Below are 13358 nucleotides of genomic sequence, written 5' to 3'. Positions count from 1 at the left end.
GGTCACATTTTAAAGTTTTTGAGATAAAAAAGTCTTTTCTTCCAGGCCTGTAAGAATCAGATTTATAGTTCTATTGCTGTTGTCTGTACACTTCTCTTCCTTGTATGTCGGCTGTATCAGTTTTCTCGTATCAAAGGAATTTCTCAATCCATGACTCCCTCCACTCACCTTTAAACTACCTTTGTTGATATAACTTCCCCTCCTCCTCCACCCTCTCAGTAGATGCTTTCCCAGGTCATCAGCATCTGTTTTCGTACTTGGCTGCCTGTAGCTTTTATGGTTTGTGGGATTTTTTTGTTTCATGCTAAGACTTTTCTCCTGAAAGTTGCTGCCTTTCTAGCTCTTCTCTCAGTGAGTCCTCCAATAATTTTGTTAAGGAATGTAAACAAAGTATGGAAACTTAGAACATCAGAATAGCTGTCAGGATGCAGTTGGTACTGCAGTTTGGCTAAACTTTCATAACCTATTCCTTTTATTTAACATATGTTTACATACAATTGTCCTCAAGAATAGAGCTCTGACTAGAACACGAGAGACATTGTGTCTCTGTTTTGCCAACTTCATTAGCTTTGGTCATTGTCTACTGTACTTGATTCTCAATGACCTTTGAAAAATCAGTTCTTAGATACAAATTCCTTCTGTATAAAAATGTTGGAGATCTCATTTCTAATATATTCTGAAAGATTTAATCAGAAAGAATAGTATGTGAGAGCTGAGTTACTTTCCAGTATTTTATTTCTACGTACACACAAGCATGCACAGAGTTACTCTCTGTAGCTCTGTAATAGTGAGACTAACAGTAAGAATTATTACCAGTAATAATGTAGGGAGCAGAAAATTTCAATGCCAGAGCCCAAAAGAGTACAATCATACTTTTCGTTTTTATTGAAATTTGTGAAATTGCATTGAAAGAACACCTTTACATTGTTTCTATGAAAATGCTTATAATTGTGTATGTTGTTACAGAATCTCCTGGGTATAGGTCATGTAATATCTGTTTCTCCTGAAATCTAGTTATTACTCAGGAAAATACAAACAACATAAATATACTATGGCAAATTTTTTAATAAAATATTTGCTTCTGGCTCCCTCTTTGCCTAAATTTGTGTCCTACATGAATATTTAATTCTATGATGCTAACGATACAAGAAAAACAATTTAATGTTGAAGAAAGTGTAACATTAAAATTAAAAAATGTCTATTTTTTTCAATTTGTATTTATTTTTTGTGGTGTGAAAATGTCAGACCCTTGTTTGGAAAGTCCTTCCCCCCAGAGAAACATGGTTTAATTATAGCTGTTTTCAGATTTTTCCACCGTAACATGTGAATTGTCCTGTTTGTCATTTTGGTCTTTTTAATTTTTTTCAGGTTTTTTTTTTTTTCCTTAAGATTTTTCTCCCATGTGCCCACGCTTACCTTTATACCGTATATGCTCACATCTCAATATTTTTTCTTTTACATCTTTCTAGTCTTCTGTGCTTAAATCCTTTCATTACTGATAGGTTCCTGCTCAGGAATTCTCAGGTTTTCTTCATTGTATTCATTCTCTCATGCTTTTCTTTTCAATCTGCATTTTCAGCGCTATTTCTCTCTATATATAACGATACTGGATCATTCACTGTAGTTATGCCAGAGGTTGGAAGGAGGAGGTTATGCTTTCCTGCTTAGATTTTAATCACAGACTCACAGAATGGTAGAGTTGGACGGTACCTCTGGAGTTCATCCAGTCCAATCCCCGTTTTAAAAAAGGTTCACCTAGAGCAAGCTGTACAGCATCACGTCCAGGTTGGTTTTGAATATGTCCAGAGAAGGAGACTCCACAGCATCCCTGGGCAGCCTGTCCCAGTACTCTGTCCATTCTTAAGGTAAAGAAGTTTTTCCCTCACATTCAGGTGGGACTTCCTGTGTTCCAGTTTGTGCCTGTTGTCCTTTGTCCTGTTGATGGGCCCCGTGGGAAAGAATCGAGCCCCATCATCTTGACACACATCCTTTAGATATTTACCAGTATTGCTAAGAACCCCTCTCAGTCTTCTCTTCCACAGGCTAAACAGACCCAGGTCTCTCAGCCTTTCCCCATAAGAGAGATGCTCCAGTCCTCTAGCCATCTTTGTGGCCCTCCACTGGACTCTCTCCAGTAGTTCCTTGTCATTCTTGGACTGGGGAACCCAGAACTGGACACGGTATTCCAGATTTGACTTTGCTAGAGCAGAGCAGAGGGGAGGATTACCTCCCTACAACCTGCTAGCCATACTTTTCTTCATGTACTGCAGGATAACATTAGCTCTCCTGGCCTTGAGGGCACATTGCTGGCTCCTTGTTAGCTTATTGTCTACCAGGACTCCAAGATCCTTCTCTTCCTCACTTGTACTGGTGCATTGTATTATTCCTCCCTACATGCAGGACTCTGCACTTCCCTTCTTTGAACTTCATTATGTTCCTATCCATCCAACCCTCTAGCCTGTCCAGGTCTCACTGAGTGACAGCAGAGCCTTTTGGTGTTTCAGCCAGTCCTCCCAATTTTGTATCATCAGCAAACTTGTTGAGGGTACACTCTGTCCCCTCATCCTGGTCATTGATGAACATGTCAAACAAGACCGGCCCGGTACTGGAACCCCCAGTTACCACTGGGAACACAGCTAGCTCCAGGCTTCCAAGTAGACTCTACGCCTCTGATCACAGCTTTCTGAGCTGTGCCACCCAGCCAGTTCTGAAATCACCTCATAGAATCATAGACTCATAGAATCATAGAATCACCAGGTTGGAAGAGACCCACCAGATCATCGAGTCCAACCATTCCTATCAAACACTAAACCATGCCCCTTAGCACCTCGTCCACCCGTGCCTTAAACACCTCCAGGGAAGGTGACTCAACCACCTCCCTGGGCAGCCTGTTCCAGTGCCCAATGACCCTTTCTGTGAAGAATTTTTTCCTAATGTCCAGCCTAAACCTCCCCTGGCGGAGCTTGAGGCCATTCCCTCTTGTCCTGTCCCCTGGCACTTGGAAGAAGAGGCCAGCACCCTCCTCTCTACAACGTCCTTTCAGGTAGTTGTAGAGAGCAATGAGGTCTCCCCTCAGCCTCCTCTTCTTCTTCTCCAGGCTCATTCATCTAACTCACATTTCCTAAGCTTAGCTATGAAAATATCGTGGGAGACAGTGTCAAAAGCCTTGCTAAAGTTGAGGTAAACAACATCCACTGTTCTCCCCTCATATATCCAGCCAATAACGCCATCATAGAAGGCCATCAGGTTGGTCAAGCCTGATTTCCCCTGAATACTAAGCCTTCTTTTGGTATAGTCCCAGGAAGGTTCACATGGACAGAATTTTATTTTTCTTACTTACATGGACAAGATAGTTGAAGTGTTTGGGACTTGTAGAGACTGTAATAGAAATCAGGTATAGTATTAAGCAGAAATGAAAGACTGTTCTTATTATTGGTAATAACACCTGCTGTCACCTTTTTGATTTAGCATAAGATCTGAGAATATTTTCTTTTGAGATGAGAGACATGACAGATGGTAATATTAATGCTTAGCTCATGGATATAGTGTCACTTACTACCGATAGGGAATTACATTTCAAGACGAGTCCGTGAACATATCCTTAGGTTTTTAAGGTATTATTTTTTGATAACTTTGTTGTGTGTTTGTCATCTTCCCATTTGTTGTAGCTTAAAATATGATACCCATTAGAACTGTCTCTTTGAAATTTCTTCCTGTCGTTAAGTACATGTGCTAGAAAGTGCCTACAGGAGTGTTGCACCTCATGACTTCAGGGAGATTTCTAGGTGACCACTCAGATTTTACTACATTGTGGCAGTATTGGTGCTGAAGGAAAAAAAGAACTATAACCCTCAAAGTAAAACAGGACTGCAACTGTTCTCTTGCAATTAAGCTTAATAACATAGGCTGTGTGCGTTACACAGGGCTTGGCCTTGTATGTCCTCTGGACTCTTTGTGTTACCCAGTGGAGCTTAGATTTCATTATTACGGTGTTTTGATTTGTTTTGTTTTCTCTTCTGATTTTAAGAAATAATGTGAATGCTGTTTTTCAGCCCAACAGAACGTTGTTATCATGGCACAAAAGGGAGTCACATGCTGCAGAGTGTGTAGCATGAAGCTATTTAAAGATTACTCCAGCTCTGCAGGTCATTTGAATAATGTTGAAGCACTGTGTAAAAGTGGGAGGTGACAAACATGTACACTCTTCTCCATACTACCAGCTGGGATGGGTCGCAGCTATGTGCTATTAACTCTGGCTGTGGTTAGGTGATACGTGACAGAGTCCTTGTTGGCCCAGACCAACAAAATACCAGGGAGAGTGCCAGAAGAGAGTGCAGCATGAAGTCACTGTTCCAGGGGTCATACTTACTCCCAGCAACTGCAGGAGGTTAAAAGAGAATCTTAGAGAGGAGGTCTGCTAATGATCTGTAACAAGTGTATTTCAAAGAGGAGAAACAAGTATTAATTGAATTCTGAACAACTAGAAAGTCAGTGGAGTATATGGGGGAAATCACAATGAAGCCTTTTTCTGAGTGTGGAAAGGCAGAAGCAGCAGTCATCACCTTGTATATATACTGGGAATTAACCTTTTTATGCAAAATATATATTTGTTTGGAATTCTATACTAATCACAGATATGTGAGTTTATTTCAGCTCTTGGGCTGTATCTAGAGCTCAATCTGCCACTGCTTTGGCAGCTGACAGACACACCAGCTGAAGGTCATTTTGTATTCTGTGATGATTTCTCTTGTGTTTTCTTTTTTGCTAGACTGTCAGTCCCAACTTCCCCAATATTTCTCTCTTATCTGTGTCCTCCAGCAGTATTAGGGAAGTTGGGTCTGACAGTCTACCAAAAATTAACGAGAGATTGGTAGAAAGTTTTTTATGAAACATTATGTAGCAGAAAGATAAAGCAGCTGCTTACTTTATGCCCTGATTATACCAAAATATATACTGAAAAATTAAAAAACATGAATGCAATCTACCTCTTTGTAATCTGTGTTTCCTAAGAATATTTACTTAGTTTAGGAGTGTTAATTAAATTTGGAAGACTACTTTCACAACGCCAAATTAAGCAATATGGAGAAAAGTTAAAGTTTAAAAGAGTCTTTAAAAAAAATTAAAAAAATTTTCCTGCATGTCATATGCTACAAGTATATAGGAATTCTTTCTACAACCCTATATAAAAAATACTGGTTTACTGTACATCTTTTAGCTATATCTTTCTTGAGGTTCTTCTCCAGGTTACTGAAAAAACTTTTTTTTTTTTTTTTGTTATTTTGGGACGTGTGTGTGTGTGTATCTGGCAACTTTGTGAGGAAAACAGTATATTTTATCATAGGTATTTTATAGATGCATAGAATCATTAGGTTGGAAATGACCTTAGAGATCATCGCCTCCAACTGTACCTGTCTACTACTAAATCATGTCCCCGAGCACCTCATCTACCCACCTTTTAAGCACCTCCAGGGATGGTGACTCAACCACCTCCCTGGGCAGTCTGCTCCAGTGCTTGATAAACCTTTCTGTGAAAAAAATTTTCATAATGTCCAATCTAAACTTCTCCTGATGCAGCTTGATGACATTCCTTCTTGTCCTATCACCTATCACTTGGGAGAAGAGACCAACACCCACCTCTCTGCAACCTCCTTTTAGGTAGTTGTAGAGAGAAATAAGGTCTCCCTTCAGCCTCCTCTTCTCCAGGCTAAACAACTCAAGTTCCCTCAGCTGCTTCTTGGAAGACTTGTTTTCCATCCCCTCCACTAGTTTCATCATTCTTCTCTGGACACTCTCCGGGACGTCAGTGTCTTTCTTATAGTGAGGGACCCCAAACTGAGCACAGCATTCAAGGTGTGGCCTCACCATTGCAGAGCACAGGGGAAGAACCACTTCTCTGGTCATCTGGCAACACGATTTCTGATGCAAGCCAAGATGACTCACATTCTGTCAGCTGTTGACCTACACTCCCAGGTCTTTCTCTGCCAGACAGCTTTCAAGCCACTCTTCCCCAAGCCTGTAGCACTTGCTTCATGGAGCTTTTGTGTGGACTGTGCACTTGGCCTTGTTAAGCCTCATCTCATTGGCCTCAGCCCATCGATCCAGCCTGTTCAGATTCCTCTGCAGAGCCTCCCTACCCTCCAGCAGATCAACACTTCCTCCCAGTTTAGTGTCATCCACAAACATGCTAAGGGTGTGTTCGATCCCCTCATCCAGGTCATTGATGAAGATACTGAACAGGGCTGGACCCAGTACTGAGCCCTGAGGAAAACCACTTATGACCGGCCTCCAGCTGTATTGCCTCCAGTTACCACAACTAGCTTATTTTATAATCTTTGTGCAAATATAATTTCCACAACATGATGATTTTACTCTGTGTCAGATTTTTTTTCAGATGGAAGAATTATCTATTCAACTTATTCTGCTTGCAACAGAGTTCTGTAAATGGAATTAATATAAATGCCAATGTAAGGGGCTGGTGTCATGCCTCTAAAGATGAAGTTGGTATAAAAAAGTAAAAGAGAACATTAAGCCTACTGTTAATAAATAAATAAGTATCGTATTTTGCACCCACTGTGAATGGTAAGAAAAAGTCTTATCAAATTTCTAACAAACTCATCATTCTAGAAGCTTCCAAGAAGATAAATGGAGGAGGTGGAGAAGAAGAGCTAATGAATTTCAATGCAGTGGAACCTGATGCTCAGTTCTTTGCTGGGCAGCAAGGGCATCACTTCTTAACTCATATATGTATTTATTGTGTGAAACCTGTTACTAAGTATGTTATGTTAAGATATTATGCTGATGTGCAGCTATACTTCTAGTTTTTCTCAGTCCCACTGTTGGGTGATATGCAAAAGCAAAGTGTTGAAAGAAGTGAGTTAAAATAAATGTTTTAAAAATTGGCACAGAGCTTGATAGAAGATGTGTCAGGGCGAGTAGTCACCTGGTAAACAGTTTATATCCAATTTAAACAAAAACTGAAGTCTTCCATTCAAATGTTCATGCAGAAAGTAAACAGTCCTGTGAGCGAAAATATGCTACAGTAGCTGCATATATTGTACTAAATTTTCACAAGCTGCCACAGACTTAGTTTTTTCATAAATTATGATAAACCCATTTAATGCTGTGGCCACAGTGATAAGGAAAAAGAAGAAATTTTCTGGTTTGTAGTAGGAAGAGAAAACCAGCAGATATATTTTTGCACTTATCACTCCTTTGTTGTTTGTTAAAGAAACTCCAGACCCACAACCCTGCAACTGGAAACTGTGTGACTGTTAATCATGGGCAAGCAGTACGAGATGAGAGCTTTTTTCTTTCGATCTCTCTTTCCATTTCTCAGTCCCCATCTCTCTCTCCCCACAACTGCTTATGTCTCTTGTTTCTCACAGTCTCATTTTTTTTTCAATTTATCTGTGGGCTCTTATTCATGGCCCAGTACTTACAAATTGAAATTAAATTTTGCATGGATGAAAAAAAAATATAATTATATAGTATTGTAGTATTTTTCCTCTCTCTTTATGCCCCTTAATTTCTTGGACTTGAAGGGATATGGGTGGCAGTTTACCATCCTAACTAGTGCTCTTGCAATGTGTATGTAATAAGCATTGGTGTTCTCATTGACTGTAATATATGACAGATGAACCTGTAGGTAACATAATGGTGACAAAAGCTTACATCACTGTCTCCACATTGCCTACTTACTTTGAAGCTCTGCCAGTTCGGAACACGTAATATCTACTCTTTTCCCCTTCCTTTCCCTTCCTCAATCCCCATTCCCTTCCCTTCTTCCTCCTGACCTTTTCACAGCATGAGTGTTTGGCCACTGTCATTTCAGATGTTTGCTCATTTGATCTATAATACCTATCACAAAGAGTAAAACATGAAAAAATGTCTTACTTTAGCTTTTACAAGAGACCTTTTAACATTCAGCTGAAAATTAAGAGGATTTTATGTTGCAGATGAATTCCATAACATATATTATCAGAATTCCAAGTACTCACCTTTCCAAGTGTCCCTTTACTACCAGCAGCATAAATAGGATAAAACACGTGCAAATTGGACCCAAAATATTTGTCAAAGTTCGTTTAGACTCTAGGACGAGTACATGAGCTTAAATAACCTTATTTATGCAATACCAATTATTTTCCCCTGCTTCCTCTTTTTCCTCTGCTGGCCACAAATGCTTCTTGCCTAGTTTTAATTCCAGGTTGTGCATTTTCACAGATTAGGACTGTCTTGTTTTAAGACACCTCTTGCTTCTATTTGATGGGATACAGCAGTCAATAACAGTTTTATTTTTTAGCTTCATTAAAATGGTATTCTGGGTTTGATATTGTAGATAATACAGCCAGTATCCTAACAAGACGAAGAAGATACAGTCGATCCACTAAAGACATCTATTACCTCCCAGTTTTGATTTCTGATGGTGGAGTGCCCCCTCTCAGCAGCAGCAGTACTCTCACAATTAGGGTTTGTGCCTGTGAGAGAGATGGACGAGTAAGAACTTGCCACGCTGAAGCTTTCCTTTCCTCTGCTGGCTTGAGCACAGGAGCTTTAATCGCGATTCTGCTCTGTGTTGTTATACTTCTTGGTAAGACATTTTGAATATTAAGTAATGCTACCCTTCCACTGTGTCTCTGAATGTGACAGGGCAGAAATTTTTAACATGATATGCTTTTGGACCAGAGGCTTCCTGATAGTAGGAGTTAACTAGAAACACATAGCTGTGATTAGAGGGGGAAGCTTTATGTAAAATTAGTAGTGAAAAGTAATTTTAAAGTACATTCATGAATATCTGGAATCCACTAGAAATTATTTTTCAGAGGTTATCAAGTAATTAGCGCTGCAGATCTTTTTGTCTGCAATTTGGAAAGATTTCAAAAAGCCACTGACTCTAATTCCATGTCTAGAACAGTGTGAAAAATGTTAGAAAAGAGATGAGGAAAGCTTTTTGAAATACATTACACTGTAAGAAGCACCATTAGCACTGTACAAAAGCCATTTCTTAATTACCTTTGTGGGATAAGCTGATACCAATGCACAACATAATCCACAGGGGCAAGGGATGTATAAGACTATGAAATGACTTCATTAGATGAATGTTGTTGCAAGTGCATTTTCTTTTGATTCTGCCTTGACTACATTTCTGGCCCAGACCAATTTGAATGTTAGGTGTTAGTTAATATTCGTTTTTATGTTTTCCTGACAAAGTAATAACTTGATGGGTACATATCTCTGCACTACTCACATGCCTTTCTGAATTCGTATAGAGACAGCAAGAAATAATGGGAATTGGAGATTTTGAGGATTTTTTTTCCAAAAACTCCACATTTTATAGACTGCTTTCCTCACAGCTTTCATCAGAACTGTTTTAAAATGTATAGTAATGCATTTAGTTTATCATATTTTATTGAACAGTCATTTGAAAATAAAGTTTTACATCTTAATTATATATATATAAACTGATTATATATTTTAATTAAGCACTGAAAACCTTAACAGTGCTTCTGAAAAATTTCAGCCCTAGTTATCATTACTCATTTAACTAGAAGTATGTTAACCTCTTTAAATCCTTTATGAAATCCCTAATAATCTAACTAGCAGGTTTCATTATTGACTCAAGAAACCCCTGCAATTACCTCAAAGAAATTATACAGCACAAGAGTGCTCTTTACTCACCGTTTGGAAGACCAGGCTATATTGAAAGTTTGTAGTTTCAGTACAGAATTATCAGTTCTCCCATAATTGTGTGGACTCAGCCTGTTGCACTTTAGAATGTTGCTATGTCAGTACATGGCAGTATGGATTTTATGAGTACTTCCCAAGCATGCAGTAATCTACCTTCAGGTAATACTTTACAGAAGAAAGGAGTTGGCTACTTAAGAATATAAATACACCTTTTCCACGTTGGATGGATTTGGTGATTGTTTGTGGATGTGTCATTCAGGCATATGCCTGATGTAACGGTACTGAATACCAATATTAGCCTGAAACTATTATACCTCTGTGTGTGTGACTTAGTATCTGCTATATTTCAGCATATATCTACTTAATTCAGATGTGAACTTTAAACCTAATCTAATATCTGCAGTTTTCTCTTTAGCAATTGTGGTCCTTTTCATCACCCTAAGACGTAGCAAGAAGGAGCCTTTAATCATTTCAGAAGAAGACGTCCGGGAAAATGTTGTGACGTATGATGATGAGGGTGGTGGAGAAGAAGACACAGAAGCATTTGACATCACAGCACTGCGGAATCCATCAGCTGCTGAGGAGCTAAAATATCGGAGGGATGTTCGCCCTGAAGTGAAGCCTCCATCCAGGCATCTTCTTTCCTCAAGCCTTGACAGTATAGATGTTCAGGAGTTCATTAAGCAAAGACTGGCAGAGGCTGATCTGGACCCCAGCGTGCCCCCATATGACTCCCTACAGACATATGCCTATGAGGGCCAGAGATCAGAAGCTGGATCTATCAGCTCTCTGGATTCAGCCACAACACACTCTGACCAGGATTATAATTACCTTGGAGACTGGGGACCTGAGTTCAAGAAGCTAGCTGAACTCTATGGGGAAATAGAATCAGAAAGAACAACTTAGGTGTAATACCCAGAAAAGAGAGGTTTCTGAATGACTGAAGATATAATGACTGCAATGGTCACAAAAAATGAATACCGTACTTGGAACTGAGCAAGTTGTATGCAGTTACTGTAGAACAAGTGCCCTTTTCGTATTTGAAACTGGGTTCTCCAATTGGAAGAAAGTCAAATTTTGAAAAATACAGAAAAAAGAAGCTGTTGTCCCTTGCGTATATTTTTTAATTGCTCAATAAAGTCTGCAGCACTGTATCTGTAACAATACCTAAAGTAAAGCCAACCAATGAAATTTTTATTGCAATATGCTTAAGATCTCCAAGCTACAGTAAGTTAATGATTATGCTTGTTTAGGAAGACAGCTAACAGAGGAGCAAATTTCTTGCAGGTAGTAGTGATGTTGCATTTCTAGCTGTGCTCTAAGCCTTGTGATCACAATGTGAGATAGCCAGTGAGGTTTACTATCAGTATGAGAACTGCTAACAGTCCTTTACATAAGGGATAAGCTACATCTGCCCTCCTAAAATAAATGGTCCTTTGATGATTTAATCTTATTGAATTAGCAGATTGCATTGAGATGATATCGTTTCATTATGTCCTTCATAATCTTTTCATCCATAACCAGCTAACAGAGGGAAGGCATCATTAGTTGCTAGCCCAAACATGGCTCTAAGCGGGTAACCCCAGACCTGCTATGTTTCTGCATGCTAGAGGAATTGTTGCTTCCAGTGTTGTGCTTTTTATTTTTGTCTTTTCACAGGAACATCATTCATTTAAATGGAATGGGTCCAAAGTACTCTTTATAAAGTGAAGCAGATGAAGCATAGACGCTAACAATAAAGACATTGGCAGCACCATTAAACTATGCAGTTGTTTGCTTCAGTGTGCTTCTCTTCTGACAATTGATGAAGCTACAACAGCCAGTTTAAAACACAGAATTCTTAATTGCAATGTCTTTCTATTTCTGTATATGACAAAATGCAAACTAGAGTTGCTAGTAAGACATTAGAATAGAAAAAATTGAAACAAAGAGAATGAGAATATGATGGGTTCTTTTTTCTTTTTAATTCAAGCCACTTGTATTTAATTTCTCTTAAAGTAATTTCCATCTAAGCAGAGCAAGCTTTTTACCCCCTGTTTCAAGCATCATAGGAACAGGAAAATTTTGAGTCATTGGAGGAACAAAAAATGAAAAGGTACCATTATTGTGGTTCCTGTGGATTAAATAAACTGATTTCTTACTTTAGTAATTATTTAGCTTTACAGAACTGCTAAGATTTTTGCTTAACACTGTAGGCTACTTAACACTTAATCCAGCAGATACTTTTGTTTTCCTTTGTTTTGTTTGAAACTTTAACCTTTTGTTTGTCTTTTATGTGATAATACTGGGAGAGGACCAAGAGCTCCTCCTATCCTATGAAAGATGACCAATAATGCTCACCATCTCTTGCAGTCTTCTGCTTCTAAGAAAATTTACATCTGCATAGGGAAGCAGACTTCTTGCAATATGCATTTGATAGGGAAACTGTCCAGATCAGAAGTTGTGTACTCTTTGTTTACTGTCTGGGCTGGTGTGGAAAGTGATATAGATCTGTACTCTCCACTACATTTCTCCATATGTATTTTAGGTGTCACTTATCTTAAGCTTAGTAGAGGAGAGAATACTTTTTGCTCCTCAAAACAGGGTCTGTATATTTGGCTGACCTGCTCTGGGCCACACTGGTGAACATGATTATTAATCCTTCTTTTTTTTACTGTATGGTTGGGTAGGTCCTATATAAGACTGAAACTTTGGATTGGTTCTACTTTGAAGAGTTTCTTCTGTTTTTAAATTAACTCCTTCCTGAGATGATGTTGACTATTTTTTGTTTTACCAGCTTTCTCAAAATAATAGCAAATAGCTCTGTAAGAAATTCTGCAAAGTCTGAAAAGTGTTAGTGTAGTGCCAGAATTGTTTTTTACTGCACTGTTTTGTTTGCAACTTGAAAATTTTAATGTTTGCCTTTCTACCAACATCTGAACCCACAAGCCGATTTGGAGTTAAAAAAACCCTGAACTTCAAAAATGTTCTGGTGATGGTTTGAAAGTAGTCATAATCTGTGTTCTTCTTCTTTTTTTTTTTTTTTAATTTTTACCAAATACAGAAACTTCTAGAAATACATTTAAAGAGACATACTCATTGTAGAGTTTGTAAAGTAAACAGTTGCTTTAATGCAGTAGGAGTTATACTCAAGCTGAGAATGGTTTATGTATTGTCTTCTTTGGGGTAGATTTAGGGTATGTTTCAGTTTTATCCCGTATGAAGCAATTAGCTGTGCAGGATTTTGTGAGGAGAAATTTCTTTTGATTAGGTTGCATTTGCTTTATACCAATATTTAGATTTTATATTATATTAATAGAGTGCTAAGAAAATCTTCCAGCACTAGTAGTACCATGGGCCACAATATTTTGTACCACATCTGTATGAAAACTGCATTCATTGTATTATAGTTTTGAGAGCCAGGTATTAGTTTATCTTTGTGTGTGTTCCCGCTGGCCCTACACCAAAGCAGGGAAAATCAATTGTATTTTGTGCTTTAAGCAGTGTTCCCACTATTATTTTCTTTTTATTTGCATCATAGAATGTTCAGGCTTAAAGCCACCAGAAGCGCAATGACATAAGCAAATAATTGCTTATGACGCTCATGTTTTGATTAAGTTAAGCAGAGAAGGAGATCATATCTTAGATAAATAAGAATCCCTTTTCACCATTCCTGGTGCTCTCTCTGCTGCTCA

At 38.5% G+C, this 13358-nt stretch overlaps 1 protein-coding gene across 3 annotated transcripts in view; it reads left to right on the top strand.

The window, feature by feature from the left end:
• CDH18 (cadherin 18) overlaps positions 1-12623 on the top strand; it is a 192159-nt gene extending 179536 nt beyond the window's left edge. For 2 of the 3 annotated variants that reach the window (XM_069853510.1, XM_069853511.1), the window contains exons 11-12: positions 8336-8587; positions 10088-12623. In XM_069853510.1, coding sequence (XP_069709611.1) covers positions 8336-8587; positions 10088-10590 — 755 coding nt within the window. In that variant the 3' untranslated portion in view covers positions 10591-12623. The remainder of the gene's footprint in view (positions 1-8335; positions 8588-10087) is intronic. The other variant, XM_069853512.1, reaches the window with a different exon arrangement.
• The last annotated feature ends 735 nt before the right edge of the window (positions 12624-13358 follow it).

The sequence above is a fragment of the Phaenicophaeus curvirostris genome, chromosome 3, assembly GCF_032191515.1.
Source record: "Phaenicophaeus curvirostris isolate KB17595 chromosome 3, BPBGC_Pcur_1.0, whole genome shotgun sequence".
NCBI lineage: Eukaryota > Metazoa > Chordata > Aves > Cuculiformes > Cuculidae > Phaenicophaeus > Phaenicophaeus curvirostris.
This window is presented reverse-complemented; position numbering and strand designations above follow the sequence as displayed.